Source organism: Salmo salar, chromosome ssa29 (assembly GCF_905237065.1).
Source record: "Salmo salar chromosome ssa29, Ssal_v3.1, whole genome shotgun sequence".
Taxonomy (NCBI): domain Eukaryota; kingdom Metazoa; phylum Chordata; class Actinopteri; order Salmoniformes; family Salmonidae; genus Salmo; species Salmo salar.
Genome location: NC_059470.1, coordinates 21,651,160 through 21,665,428, shown reverse-complemented (window position 1 = coordinate 21,665,428; position 14,269 = coordinate 21,651,160). Strand labels below are relative to the sequence as shown.

The following is a 14,269-nucleotide window of genomic DNA, read 5'->3' as shown; positions in this document are numbered from 1 at the left end:
GAAGCATTGCAGTTAACATGGGCCAGCATCCCTGTGGAACGCTTTCGACACCTTGTAGAGTCCATGCCCAGACGAATTGAGTCTGTTCTGAGGGCTAAGGGGGGTCAACTCAATATTAGGAAGGGGTTCTGAATGTTTTGTACACTCAGTGTATATTCTTAATATCAACTAACCTTTCAGTACTCTCACATTAAAGGTAGACTCAGTGATATGACATTGGTGCACAAAGTGAACAGCATAGTGTGTCAATTTCTGCAAGAACAAGGAGCGGTGAAGCGCGAAGCTAAACTTGTCAGCTGTTTTGGTCCCGTACCTACCAGGCTCTAACAGTGGGAAGCGAACCCATGCACATGTGCTGTGACTGTGGGAGAGCGAAGTCTGCAATTCCCTCATCGCAATATCTGAGTCTACCTATAAGATGCATTAGTTGTTATCTGACCTATTTAATATTCTCCTCCACTAGAATGTAACTGCCACAACAAGTCCGAGGACTGCTATTACAACCAAACTATGGACGACCACAAGATGAGCATGAACTCGCATGGTCACTTCCATGGCGGGGGTGTGTGTATCAATTGTACCCAGAACACGGCCGGTGTCAACTGTGAGACCTGCACAGATGGCTTCTACAGACCCCACGAGGTACTGTCTCCTCACTGTCCCGTAATCCAATGCCCTTTTTGTGTCCCTATGGTCCCTGTAATCCAATCCATCAATATGGTACTTGTTTCCTGAGGACCCCCCTGGTCTTCCTTTGTGTCCCTATGGTCCCTGTTTCCTGAGGACCCCCCTGGTCTTCCTTTGTGTCCCTATGGTCCCTGTTTCCTGAGGACCCCCCTGGTCTTCCTTTGTGTCCCTATGGTCCCTGTTTCCTGAGGACCCCCCTGGTCTTCCTTTGTGTCCCTATGGTCCCTGTTTCCTGAGGACCCCCCTGGTCTTCCTTTGTGTCCCTATGGTCCCTGTTTCCTGAGCACCCTGGTCTTCCTTTGTGTCCCTATGGTCCCTGTTTCCTGAGGACCCCCCTGGTCTTCTTTTGTGTCCCTATGGTCCCTGTTTCCTGAGGACCCCCCTGGTCTTCTTTTGTGTCCCTATGGTCCCTGTTTCCTGAGGACCCCCCTGGTCTTCCTTTGTGTCCCTATGGTCCCTGTTTCCTGAGGACCCCCCTGGTCTTCTTTTGTGTCCCTATGGTCCCTGTTTCCTGAGCACCCCCCTGGTCTTCTTTTGTGTCCCTATGGTCCCTGTTTCCTGAGCACCCCCCTGGTCTTCCTTTGTGTCCCTGCCTAGTGGCGTGCGCCTTTCTGTGCACTGTTGTGCACATTCCTATTGTCTGTGATTGGACAATAAAATCAGTGTGTGTGTGTGTGTGTGTGTGTGTGTGTGTGTGTGTGTGTGTGTGTGTGTGTGTGGTCCTGATTACAATCACATTGTAGTTTTCAAAAAGAAAGGAGGACCAAGGCACTCTTCATATAATTAATTAAAATGCCTTTGTTTGTACGGCATGTTCAATAGAAACAACGTTTTAAAATGCCGAAACGTGTCAGATTTAAAAAACTTTGTTTCTATTGAACATGCCGTACAAATAAAGGCATTTTAATTAATTATATGAAGAGTGCCTTGGTCCTCCTTTCTTTTTGATGACCAATTCACCCCGTTTACCAAAGAGCACCTTCTGTCTACCAACATTTACTATTGTGTACCTTAGTAGCGCTTCCCTTCCTCCTCTTTCTACATTGTAGTTTTGGTTCTGCAGCTCAATGAAAGATAATGGACTTATTTGTTGCTGTGTCCTAGAATGACTGTAGAGAGGAACTGCATTAGTGTCATGGTCCTTGCTTGGATGGATGAATGGCGATTTATTCAACTTTTAATGTTAGTGTGTACCTTGTGTGGAATATGAATGGTCATTGTGTATTTGTTTCCTCCTGGGTGTGCGTGTATATGTGTTTGTGTGTCTGTGTGTGTAGGTGTCGCCCTACAGTGAGAACCCATGTGTGGAGTGTGGCTGTGACATGAGGGGGTCTTTGACTCCTGCCTGCATCAGAGATGACAACCACGCCAAGCTGGAGAAAGGTACAAACACGGACCTGTGCTGATTTTATTGTGCTGTGACTGTGCTAACTGGACTATTCTAACTGTGCTGTATTGACTGTGCTAACTAGACTATGCTAACTGTGCCGTATTGACTGTGCTAACTAGACTATGCTAACTGTGCTGTATTGACTGTGCTAACTAGACTATGCTAACTGTGCTGTATTGACTGTGCTAACTAGACTATGCTAACTGTGCAGTATTGACTGTGCTAACTAGACTATGCTAACTGTGCAGTATTGACTGTGCTAACTAGACTATGCTAACTGTGGTATATTGACTGTGCTAATTGGTCAATGCTAACTGTGCTGTATTGACTGTGTTGTGCAGGTCTGAACCCAGGGCAGTGTCTGTGTAAAGAGGGCTTTGTGGGTGAGCGCTGTGAACGCTGTGCCTTTGGCTACAGGGACTTCCCCCTGTGTTCACGCTGTGAGTGCAGTCTGGAAGGCAGCCTCAACATCGACCCCTGCACAGAGTGCATCTGCAAGGTAACACTGGGGTAATATAGGGTAACACTTGCATGATGAGTAACCTTGCCTGAAGGCCTGAAGACTTGCGTTAGCTCCCTGAGCTAATGCCTAGGTTTTAGCTCAACAGGCTAAGACAGTCTTGTGCTCATTGTCCCTGAATGTTCCTACCAAACTAATGCCCCTGACCTGATCTTCTCCACTGTGTGTGTGTGACTTAGGAGAACGTGATGGGGGCCAACTGTGACCTGTGTAAGCAGGGTTTCTACAACCTGGAGGACCGTAACCCAGAGGGTTGCACAGAGTGTTTCTGCTTCGGTGTGTCTGACGTGTGTGAGAGTTCACCATGGTCTCTGTTTCAGGTAACACGCCGCAACTCCCACATCCAAATACACTCTCATTCACACATCCATTTAATTACTTAGTTGTTCCTTTGGACAAGGATATCCACAATATGCAGCAACCAACTCCAATGGTTCCACATCGTTTTGTTGGGAGCCTTTAAACTCTTTGATACTGTAGAACTCAATAACACATAACCAGTAAATTGGATCGGCCTGTGATGTTCTCATGACAAATTTCTCCTGGGCCATAGACTGTTCACTCCAATGGATGGCTCCTTCCTACCCAAAGCGTCTCCATCTACATGGCGCCCCTGACTGATGACGACAACAACCTCATTGTCCCCAGCATCACCATGATCCAGTCGTACCGTTTTGTGTCTACCTGGGCTGCTCCGGAGGGTTTCCTGGGGAACAGGGTAAGCGTTTTGCTGATATACAGTATACTGTACCTATGCTACCAACGCTAAACTCTCACCTATGGAGTTCCCGTATTCCTTCTGAACTCAAAGTTGTCCGTCACAGTGAGATGTTCAGCTAGCTAATGACCCGCATGTATTAGCTTGGGACAAATTGATTTCACAATCCCCACAGGAGGGAGGAAATAGGCCTCTGTTCTCCCTATAGATTTATCTCTCTCTGTCTCTCTTGCTACTGTATTTCTCTCTTTTTCACTCTCCTCTCTCTCTTCTCTTTCTCTCGCTTTCTCTCTCTTTTTTCCACTCATCATTTGTAGTCCCCTTCTTCTTTCCTCCCACTGTGTGTTAATACAGGGCGCCCTGTAATTATAGTCAAGTAGGGCCGGGCACTTTATTAATCGCCAAATTAATGAGGTTCCATTCATTAGAACCCTGTCTTATGTGTTCTACTGTACCCATTAGTTCCTCCAGAGATTAGAATTAATTCATTAGAATTAGTCATTATTTCTGGCATGGACTTAATATCTGGAGGGAGGGAGAGAAAGATAGAGTCAGCAATTATCCCCGTGGGCCTGATTTTACTTCAATATTTAGTGTAACGAATTTCCACTATTGCATATTTGCTGTAGGTAATGTTTTCTTGAGTCTAACACTTTCTCTATTTTTACAATTTTCCCCTTTTTGTTTTTTCCCCATTGCTTTGTGAAGCTGACATCATACGGAGGGCTTTTAAACTACACTGTGGCCTATGATGTTTCTGTGGACAATGTGGACAATTCTCTGCCATCACAGTTTGATTTGATTATTGAGGTAAGTTAATATTGTGCTAACTAGATATGTATTCAACCTGGGTATGATATTAGCTGTGGAATGCAAGACTGTGAACCTAGTTTACAGTAAAAGAAACCCCTAGACCATTCTAGATTTCATTACCATTATGAAATCACCCGAATCGCCCCTAAATCTAGAACCATTGCTAAGGATGGAGCATACCAACCCCCGTTAATATAAATCAAAATGTGTTGCTAACTGCCTTGTCTGGATGCGTCCCCAGGGGAACGGGAGATCCCTGCGCCAGTCGCCCCCCCAGCAGCTCTTCCTGACGCCCCTGCGGGAGCAGCTTGTTTCCGTGGAGCTCCTACCGCAGGGCTTCGTAGACCTACACACAGGCCAGAGGGTTGACAGGGACGAACTGATGACCGTACTGGCAGACTTGGCCGGACTGAGGATCAGAGGCCACCTCAATGCCAGCGCAGAGGGGGCACTCAGGTTGAGCACTGTATCTCTGGACACGGCAGACATCAGGTCTGCTAACCGAGTCCAGGCCCGGGACGTGGAGCAGTGTGAGTGCCCCTGGGGCTACTTGGGCACATCCTGTGAGGTAAACACCCAGGTCACGTGACGGTGGCCAGGTTGATACTGTTTACTACTGTATGTGTCTAGTCTAGTTAATGACTTGAGCTGTGTCAGCATCCATTGTAAAAGCAAAGCTCATTATGCATTTCAGATGGCTAAGTTAGCTAGAGTTAGAAGAGCAACAGTGTTGTGGGTTCGATTCTCACATAATCCACATATTTTCAATACATGTGTTTACTATAGATCACTTCAGATAAACACAACTTGTAAATCATGTCATAGACTGAGTGTACAAAACATTAGGAACACCTTCCTAATATTGAGTTTCACTCCCCCATTTTGCCCTCAGAACAGCCACATGGACTTTACAAGTTGTAAAAAGTGTTCCACAGGGATGCTGGCCCATGTTGACTCCAATGCTTCCCGCAGTAGAATTGGCTGGATGTCCTTTGGGTGGTGGACCATTCTTGATACCAATCGGTGTGCCTGGCACCTATTAACATACCCCTTTCAAACGCACTAAAATCTTTTGTGATGCCCATTCACCCTCTGAATGGCAAACATTCACAATCCATGTCTCAATTGTCTCAAGGGTTAAAAATCTTTCTTTAACCTGTCTCCTCCCCTGATTGAAGTGGATTTAACAAGTGACATCAATAAGAGATCATAGCTTTCACCTGGATTCACCTGGTCAGTCTATGTCGGGTAAAGTTGTTAAAGTTTTGTATACTCAGTGTATGTGCCGCATAGTCTGAATACCTGTTCTTATTTTATGTAACTTTGGGTAAAAGTGAACACAAAATGATGATGTTTCTCTCTGTGTTTGTAGTACTGTTCATCTGGATTCTATCGCGTCGGCGGGATCCTGTTCGGAGGTAACTGTCTCCAGTGTGAGTGTAATGACCACGCTACAGAATGTGACATCAACGGAGTCTGTCTGGTGAGTCTCACCTATCTGTCCCATGTCATGTTTAGACAGCAGGGGGCCAGAGACGTAGATATATGAGAAATAGATATACCATAAATGTATTCCATACATCTGTCAATGGAGTCTGTCCGGCGAGTCACCTATCTGTCTAACGTCATGTTTAGACAGGGGCCAGAGACGTAGGAATATGACCCATAGATATCAGTGGAGGCTGCTGAGGGGAGGACGGCTCATAATAATGGCTGGAACAGAGCAAATGGAAACCATGTGTTTGATGTATTTGATACCATTCCACTAATTCCACTCCAGCCATTAAGACGAGCACGTTCTCCCCAATTAAGGTAACACCAACCTCCTGTGGTAGGTATGCCATACATCTATGGCTTGTTTGTGGGTTCTAAGCGTAATCGCATCTACTTCCACCACCATCTGTGTAAAATAAGGACATGGACACATCCAGCCGTTTATCTGACCCTAGCATCTGCTCTAGCTAACCTCTAAACTAGTAAGAGCTTCACTTCACAGCTAGAGGCTAAACCAATGAACAAAATCTCAGTATGAAGCTTCCTGGCTTGAGCTGTGTTTCTTGACAGCCACGTGATGGGTCACTGTTCTGGCTGCGTCTAAAATGGCTTCCTTATTTCCTATACAGCGTACGACTTTTGGCTAGAGCCGACCATCCTATTCCCTATACAGTGCACGACTTTATAGTGAACAGCGTGCGCAGTTTGGGCTCTGTTTCAAATGAATTCCTCCCCCTATTGGATGACAAGTTAATCCTGAGTAATGCTGTGTTAGGTGTTTAAATGGCGTGCGACAAAGCAATGATTATCCAATGGCTACTGCCAGGCATTCATTCTGTCAATATACAATGTAAATCAAAAGGCATGCTAAACCTAGTAGCTACTACGTTCAATTGAATAAGTGAAGATGATTCACTTTGATTCGGTTAGGTTTTAGCAGTTTGGTGCACTTAAAGGAATAGTTCACATTTCAAAGTTGTATCTTAGGGTGGTCATCCAAACAGTTTTTTAAAGTTGGAAAAAATTTGCTCAAAAAGTGAGCTATCCCTTTAACATGGCAGTGGAGGTTTTATCCCAAGGCATTGTGGTTGCTATGGAGTGTATGGCAGTGTAAGGGCATGTGTGTCAGAGCAGGAAGAAGTTTAATCGGGACACTGTTGCCTTAAATCATTCCCCAGGACTGTACCCACAATACCACTGGGCCCCACTGTAACCAATGCCTTCCCGGTTACTATGGCGACACCTCTGAGGGCACCCCGGAGGACTGCCAGAGATGTGCTTGCCCGCTGATAGTGGCGACGAACAAGTGAGTGACTGTGCCAACTCTGTGCCAATGTACTATTCATTCAGATTCTAGAAACCCTCTCCATGGCGATAGATAGGTCACATGTGCGTGGGCGGTGGGGAGTTTGGCCGTTACACACTGAGTGTACAAAACATTAGGAACATCTTCCTAAAATTGAGTTGCACCCCATTTTTCCCTCAGAACAGACTCAATACAGCTGGGCATGGACTACAAGGTGTCAAAAGCGTTCCACAGGGATGCTGACCCATGTTGACTCCAATGATTCCCACAGTTGTGTCAAGTTGGCTGGATGTCCTTTAGGTGGTGGACCATTCTTTATATGTTGAGCATGAAAAACCCAGAAGTGTTGCAGTTCTTGACAAAAGGCACAAATACACAATCCATGTCTCAATTGTCTCAAGGCTTAAAAATCCTGATTTAACCTGTCTCCTCCCCTTCATCGACACCGATTAAAGTGTATTTAACAGGTGACATCAATAAAGGATCATAGCTTTCACCTGGATTCACCTGGTCAGTCTAAGTCATGGACAGAGCAGGTGTTCTTAATGTTTTGTGCACTCAGTGTAGATTCTTATGTCAACAACAGAATGTTTCAACTGCCCCAGATACTTTATTGTGTGAATAGATACGAAGCATAAACATAGTTGTGGAACAATTTTAGTGGTGGAGCTAAGAGATGAGTTCTGCCCCCATACAAGATGAAATTCTTCAAGTTGAAGAAAAGCCCTATAGAAACACAAATCAAAATCATAAAATCTGTAGCTCTTCGTGATACGTCATGTAGACTCTAACACTCCTGTCTTTACACTGCTGGTCTCTTCTTCAGTTTCAGCCCCACCTGTCTCCTGGAGGGCCCTGGACAGGTGACATGTGACCAGTGTCAGCAGGGCTACACTGGGACTAAGTGTGAGAGGTATGTAGACCAAATGTTCTTAAACCTAATCTTGTCTGTTTGACCCTGTCTTCACTTCTTAGACCTATACTATATAATCAGAAATGTTTCACTTGTTGCTAAGTGCATATTAGTAATTACACTTAACAGTTTGCATGGAAAAATATGTATTATAAGTGTAACTCAGTTACAGTATACACCAATACTAGTCTCAACCATTTCATTAATCGTACGATTAAGTTTATTGTATTATGTGTTAATCTTCGAACTTTGACTTCTCCAGGTGTGCTAATGGTTACCATGGCGACCCGACGGTGGCAGGCAAGGAGTGTGTGCTGTGTGAGTGTAACGGAAACGTGGACCCCTGGGACCCGGGCCACTGTGACACCAGCAGCGGTGTGTGTCTGAAGTGTCACAGCCACACCAGCGGAGATGACTGTGAGAGGTGTGAGGACGGCTACTATGGTGACGCCATCACTGCCAAGAACTGCCAGGGTAACAGAACTGTGATGATGATGATGTTTATTGTCCTTATAGACGATTCTTCCACAGATCCCATCACAGTTACAAATTTATTACAAGAAACATCCTTCACCTAGACGTGCAGTGCATCTACAATATGTACCAAATCAGGTCACAGATTACACAGAGAAAATAGACAGGAAATAGACACTTTTGCTTGTTTCTGATTAGCATTTAGTCACAGTGGAATGCTGAGTGAAGGACATGGCCAACCATTCACAGATTAAGTCTCAACTTTGACCTAGTTCTGCGTCGTCACGTGTCTGACCTGTTCTTAACAATAAGGTCTGTTATGGGTCAGGGCCCGTATTCTCTGAATAGAGGTGTGCTGATCTGGGATCGGGTCTTCCCTGACCATGTAATCTCATTCATTATGATCTAAAATTCTAAACTGATCCTAGATCAGCACTCCTATTCTGAGACACTTCGTGAATACAGACCCAGACATGTTACCTTAGGCACTGGGAGGCCAAACAACCCTTGTACAAACAATGATGTGTATAAACCCTGGATTGCTAATGCTATGTATTTGCCAATGAGAGGCTTTGAAGCCACCGATCGGCCATTTTGGTACTCCCCAGAAGGAGCAGTCCTCCATAGAAATGAATGGAAGTCTACAACATTTCAATTAAATGGGACAAAGGACAAAATTGCATGTATTTTTTATTGTAGTGGGGACAGTAACAGTAGTTTCAAATAATATACTTTAAGGAAAATGTTAATGTTTAGTTGACATAATATAATTTAAAAGTATGCATTAAGGTGTCTGTAATATAATAAACGTCTCAAAAACAAATGTAGACATTAATAAATGCATTTCTATAGCTTCCAAAATATTTTTTGACAATATTTTTTTACAGAGAGTTAAACAGCGCCCCCTGTCAGTCATCTAGTGTTTACATAAATAATTGGTTAAGATATGGTATGGGACCTGCCCTCTCAAGGCAGCTTATGAACAGTTTATGAAGTCTTATAAGAATGATGGTAATTATGCATCATTCCCAGACCTGGTTTTGTGACAATGTCTGCATACCACAACATTGAAAATGCATATATGTTATGAGAATAGGCACATAACATATGCTTCTACACCTGCATTGCTTGCTGTTTGGGGTTTTAGGCTGGGTTTCTGTACAGCACTTTGAGATATCAGCTGATGTAAGAAGGGCTATATAAATCAATTTGATTTGATTTTGATTTGATTTGAATAGGAATTTAATGTTCATAGTGAGATATGTGATACTGGTAAAGGATTCAGTCAACACCTAGAATGGTGTTCATTTCACCATCAAACATGGTCAAAAATATTGTGATAGATGTGCAATTTTACTTCAAATGTGTGTATTTCCTTCTTATGAAAGGCAACTGTAGGCAACTGCTCTTTATAATGGATAGAGTGACATCTAGGGGAATATCGTAATACTGCAAGACAGCCTCCTTGCAGTAAACTTTCTAAAATCTTTTCCATGTCTGCATAATGTCTATACTACATGAAAAAAACTGTATTTTATAATCAAAATGGCGCTTTGAGAATTGTATGATTCTTTTAGGATATATCTCTCCACTTACCGGTATTATTTTCAACATAAAATTGGAGCAAGTGTCCTGATGTTATAAACATGTACGTTAACGACTGTTCTACTCTTATTTCTCCCCCGTGTATAGCTTGCGGTTGCCATGGAAATGGGTCGTACTCGGCCATGTGTGACCTGCTCACTGGACAGTGTACCTGCAAACCCAACGTAGTGGGAGAGAAGTGTGACCAGTGTCAGGTATGTAGACTGTATATCATTCTCTGTTTCATAATATATTCACAACTTCAAACTCACATACCATAGGGCCAAGAGTTTTTCTTACCAGAAAAAACAATTCTTCCTAGTTATGGTCTATGGTCACACCAAGATAAACTCCAGGCCCTTCCTTCCACCCTCCATTTTCTGTTTAATTCCACCCTATTCCCATACCTCTCCTTGCAATTAGTATTTGGAATTTGGAAAGGCATGCTAAGTTTCCAGCCCAGTCCATTGGAACGCTTAGTTCTCAGAGGGTGTCCAAGGTCTCCTGCTTCTTTCCTCCCTGCGTCCCGCTTCCCACACCCGCCTTCCAATAAAGCCCAGCTGGTCAAAATGCAGTCCAATGTTTTGGATATATTCATTAGCACGATCAGATTGTCTGTCTGCTCACACCCTGGCAAAGAGAGATAGGGAAGAGAGAGGGAGCGAGGGAATATGGGAAGGAGGGAGGGAGAGAGAGAGAGAGAGAGAGACAGACAGACAGACAGACAGACAGACAGACAGACAGACAGACAGACAGACAGACAGACAGACAGACAGACAGACAGACAGACAGACAGACAGACAGACAGAGGGATAATATTGTGTTGCTTATTTAGAGCAGAGTTGGTTTGTTTGGTTGGGGAGGGGTCTTTGGCTGGGGAAGGACTGTTCAAATGGAACCAAAATGACTGTTCCAATGGAACCAAAAGGACTGTTCCAATGGAACCAAAAGGACTGTTCCAATGGAACCAAAAGGACTGTTCCAATGGAACCAAAAGGACTGTTCCAATGGAACCAAAAGGACTGTTCAAATGGAACCAAAAGGACTGTTCCAAAAGGAGTGTTCAAATGGAACCAAAAGGACTGTTCCAATGGAACCAAAAGGACTGTTCCAATGGAACCAAAAGGACTGTTCAAATGGAACCAAAAGGACTGTTCATATGGAGCCAAAAGGACTGTTCCAATGGAACCAAAAGGACTGTTCCAATGGAACCAAAAGGACTGTTCCAATGGAGCCAAAAGGACTGTTCCAATGGAACCAAAAGGACTGTTCCAATGGAACCAAAAGGACTGTTCCAATGGAACCAAAAGGACTGTTCAAATGGAACCAAAAGGACTGTTCCTATGGAACCAAAAGGACTGTTCCAATGGAACCAAAAGGACTGTTCCAATGGAACCAAAAGGACTGTTCAAATGGAACCAAAAGGACTGTTCCAATGGAACCAAAAGGACTGTTCCAATGGAACCAAAATGACTGTTCCAATGGAACCAAAAGGACTGTTCAAATGGAGCCAAAAGGACTGTTCAAATGGAACCAAAAGGACTGTTCAAATGGAGCCAAAAGGACTGTTCAAATGGAGCCAAAAGGACTGTTCAAAAGGACTGTTCAAATGGAGCCAAAAGGACTGTTCAAATGGAACCAAAAGGACTGTTCAAATGGAGCCAAAAGGACTGTTCCAATGGAACCAAAAGGACTGTTCAAATGGAACCAAAAGGACTGTTCAAATGGAGCCAAAAGGACTGTTCAAATGGAACCAAAAGGACTGTTCCAATGGAACCAAAAGGACTGTTCAAATGGAACCAAAAGGACTGTTCAAATGGAACCAAAAGGACTGTTCCAATGGAACCAAAAGGACTGTTCCAATGGAACCAAAAGGACTGTTCCAATGGAACCAAAAGGACTGTTCAAATGGAACCAAAAGGACTGTTCAAATGGAGCCAAAAGGACTGTTCCAATGGAACCAAAAGGACTATTCAAATGGAACCAAAAGCTCATGAATTTAGATCACATTTATCTAGGGAGAACAGCGAGCAGTCTTGGGCTTCTCTCTCTTTCAATATGTTTTATTAATGTTTAACCCAATTGGGAATGTAGATATTGAAAGATGGGGAGGGAAGGTGGGGTAGCAGCTTCTCTCTAATCCCAGAATCAGATGCTCAGGCTGGTGTAAATTCTGACCCACGTCCTGGCCTGGCTGTCTGGTTCCTGGTTCTCCGTTGAGTCTAATGTGGACTGAGAGTTGACAGCTTTGGCAGAGAGGACTGATAGAGACAGATGAAGCCCTCCGCCAGTAATATTAGAGGAGATGGGATATACTTCCTGCCTGTTCATGTTAGATGGTAACTGTGAGGTGATTGGTGACAGTGAGACCCTCTGCTGATAGTGATGATGTCATTGGACATGGAGAAGTATTACTTCTAGTGTCTCTTGGCATCCTGCTACATGCTCTCTATCAAGGATACAGATAGAGTAATACGCATATTTCTACAGATGTAGGATCTTAGTTTGTTACAGCAGGAAAATAATCCTGCAGCGCCAGGAAATGGGAATTATTATGTGGATTATAATTCATGGACTTTTTTGTAGGGGTTGCTACATTTTTTGTAAGGAAAAATCAAGTCTGAAGATCCTACATCTGTATGTCTGGATATATTTGAGGGAAAATCAAGAAGGTTCAGATGGTTAGCTGATGAAGTTAGTAACAATTGGTATTTTCTTCTGTGTGTTTTCCAGGTGGGCTTCCACAGTCTTCTCAGTGGACAGGGGTGCAGAGACTGTAACTGTAGCCAATCAGGATCTGTGTCCACAGCATGTGAGGAGGAGGGGCGGTGCCAATGCATCCCAGGGGTGGCGGGGGACAAATGTGACCGCTGTTACCATGGTTACTTCAACTACCAGGACAGCGGGTGTACACGTAAGGCCACAGACTTTACCCAAACTTTAACAGACATATTCATTTGAGTTTCACTCTGACCTGATCTTCATTTTCTCTCTCTCTCTCTCTCTCTCTCTCTCTCTCTCTCTCTGTTATTTTTCTCTCTTCTCCTCCATCAGAGTGTGAGTGTGCCCACACCCACGGAAACTGTAACGCGACGACAGGCAAGTGTATCTGTCCTCCCCACACCATAGGAGAGAAGTGTGAGTTGTGTGAGGAAGGTCACTGGGGTCACGACACTGTGGCAGGTTGTAAGGTAAAACACACCTCTATGAACACAACTTTATAAGCTTTATAAGCCTTTAAAATGCCTACATATGCCTATGTATGTTCTTTTAAGGCCGACATAGATGCTTCATAAGTTATTAATGAGCACATTCATATCATAATAGGTGTTCATAAAAGCTCATCTTTGCCCCCCTTAGTCATGTGATTGCAGTGAGGCGGGCAGTTCTGCCACCCAGTGTGACCTCACCAATGGGCAGTGCCTGTGCCGCCCGGATTTCGCCAGTGAGAAATGTGACCAGTGCACCATGGGCTACAGGGGCTACCCAGAATGCACGGCGTGCAACTGCAACATCAACGGCACCAGAGAGGAGTTCTGTGATAAGGAACTGGGCCTGTGCAGCTGTGAGGCCCCAGGGAACTGTGTGTGCAAGGTACTGCAACCACTGGTAAAACTGGTTGAACAAACAAGCAGTAAACCCACATGGTGGATTATCATATCCGTTATGGCCTACGAAAGTGTTTCGTTTTATTGTGTCCGTTCGAAGTATGCTTTAATTTATTGGTCTGTGGTTGCCAGGACAATGTGGGCGGAAGAGGCTGTGATGAGTGTAAGAAGGGATCCTTCGGCCTATCTGGTTCTAACCCGGCCGGCTGCAGCCCCTGTTTCTGTTTCGGAGTCTCCTCAGACTGCGAGGAGCTCGGTGGGATGGTCCGTGTACCGGTGAGTAAAGTCTATCAAAACTCAACTTGGAGTCTGTTCAGTGAGGTAAACGTTACAGAGGGTTCAGATAGAAATGTATAATGTAGAACAGATATTATGGTCTGTCGGATAGAATAGTGAATCTTGTCAGCTCTATTCATTCTATTTCTATATGCTACGTTCTGAACATTTCTGGTCCCTGAATACAGCCCAGGATTCCTGTTTTAGTCCCGCCCATCTGCTCCCTCTACAGATGGGTGGCTATGCTAACAGGATAGAGAAACCGTCCGTCATTGTCTGAAGGGGTTGAGCAGCCTTCACTCCTCCACCTCTATATGAAATTACGGCACATTTTTCAAACAAAATACTTGTTCTTTCTTTTCTCGATTTGGGATGGTAATACCTTTGTTTGGTAATGCTCTTATATTCTTCAAATAACAAGCATTAATATAACAACTTGGCTTCTAGTTGGCTGGATTATGTCAAAATCGTCTTCTCTGGTTTGTT

At 44.2% G+C, this 14,269-nt stretch overlaps 1 protein-coding gene and 1 non-coding gene across 2 annotated transcripts in view; both read left to right on the top strand.

Annotated features, from left to right (window-relative positions):
* lama1 (laminin, alpha 1) overlaps positions 1-14,269 on the top strand; it is a 63,302-nt gene that overhangs the window by 21,286 nt on the left and 27,747 nt on the right. Inside the window, exons 8-23 of the mRNA XM_014181268.2 lie at positions 464-642; positions 1,965-2,070; positions 2,419-2,576; positions 2,777-2,917; positions 3,151-3,315; positions 4,024-4,125; positions 4,370-4,696; positions 5,501-5,611; positions 6,801-6,928; positions 7,755-7,841; positions 8,104-8,315; positions 10,008-10,114; positions 12,633-12,813; positions 12,954-13,090; positions 13,260-13,493; positions 13,640-13,783. Of these exons, the coding sequence (XP_014036743.1) occupies positions 464-642; positions 1,965-2,070; positions 2,419-2,576; positions 2,777-2,917; positions 3,151-3,315; positions 4,024-4,125; positions 4,370-4,696; positions 5,501-5,611; positions 6,801-6,928; positions 7,755-7,841; positions 8,104-8,315; positions 10,008-10,114; positions 12,633-12,813; positions 12,954-13,090; positions 13,260-13,493; positions 13,640-13,783 (2,519 nt within the window). The remainder of the gene's footprint in view (positions 1-463; positions 643-1,964; positions 2,071-2,418; positions 2,577-2,776; positions 2,918-3,150; positions 3,316-4,023; positions 4,126-4,369; positions 4,697-5,500; positions 5,612-6,800; positions 6,929-7,754; positions 7,842-8,103; positions 8,316-10,007; positions 10,115-12,632; positions 12,814-12,953; positions 13,091-13,259; positions 13,494-13,639; positions 13,784-14,269) is intronic.
* Positions 13,978-14,120, top strand: LOC123731565 (small nucleolar RNA SNORA29). The gene has a single exon (XR_006762775.1). It is a non-coding gene; the product is annotated as a small nucleolar RNA SNORA29 (small nucleolar RNA).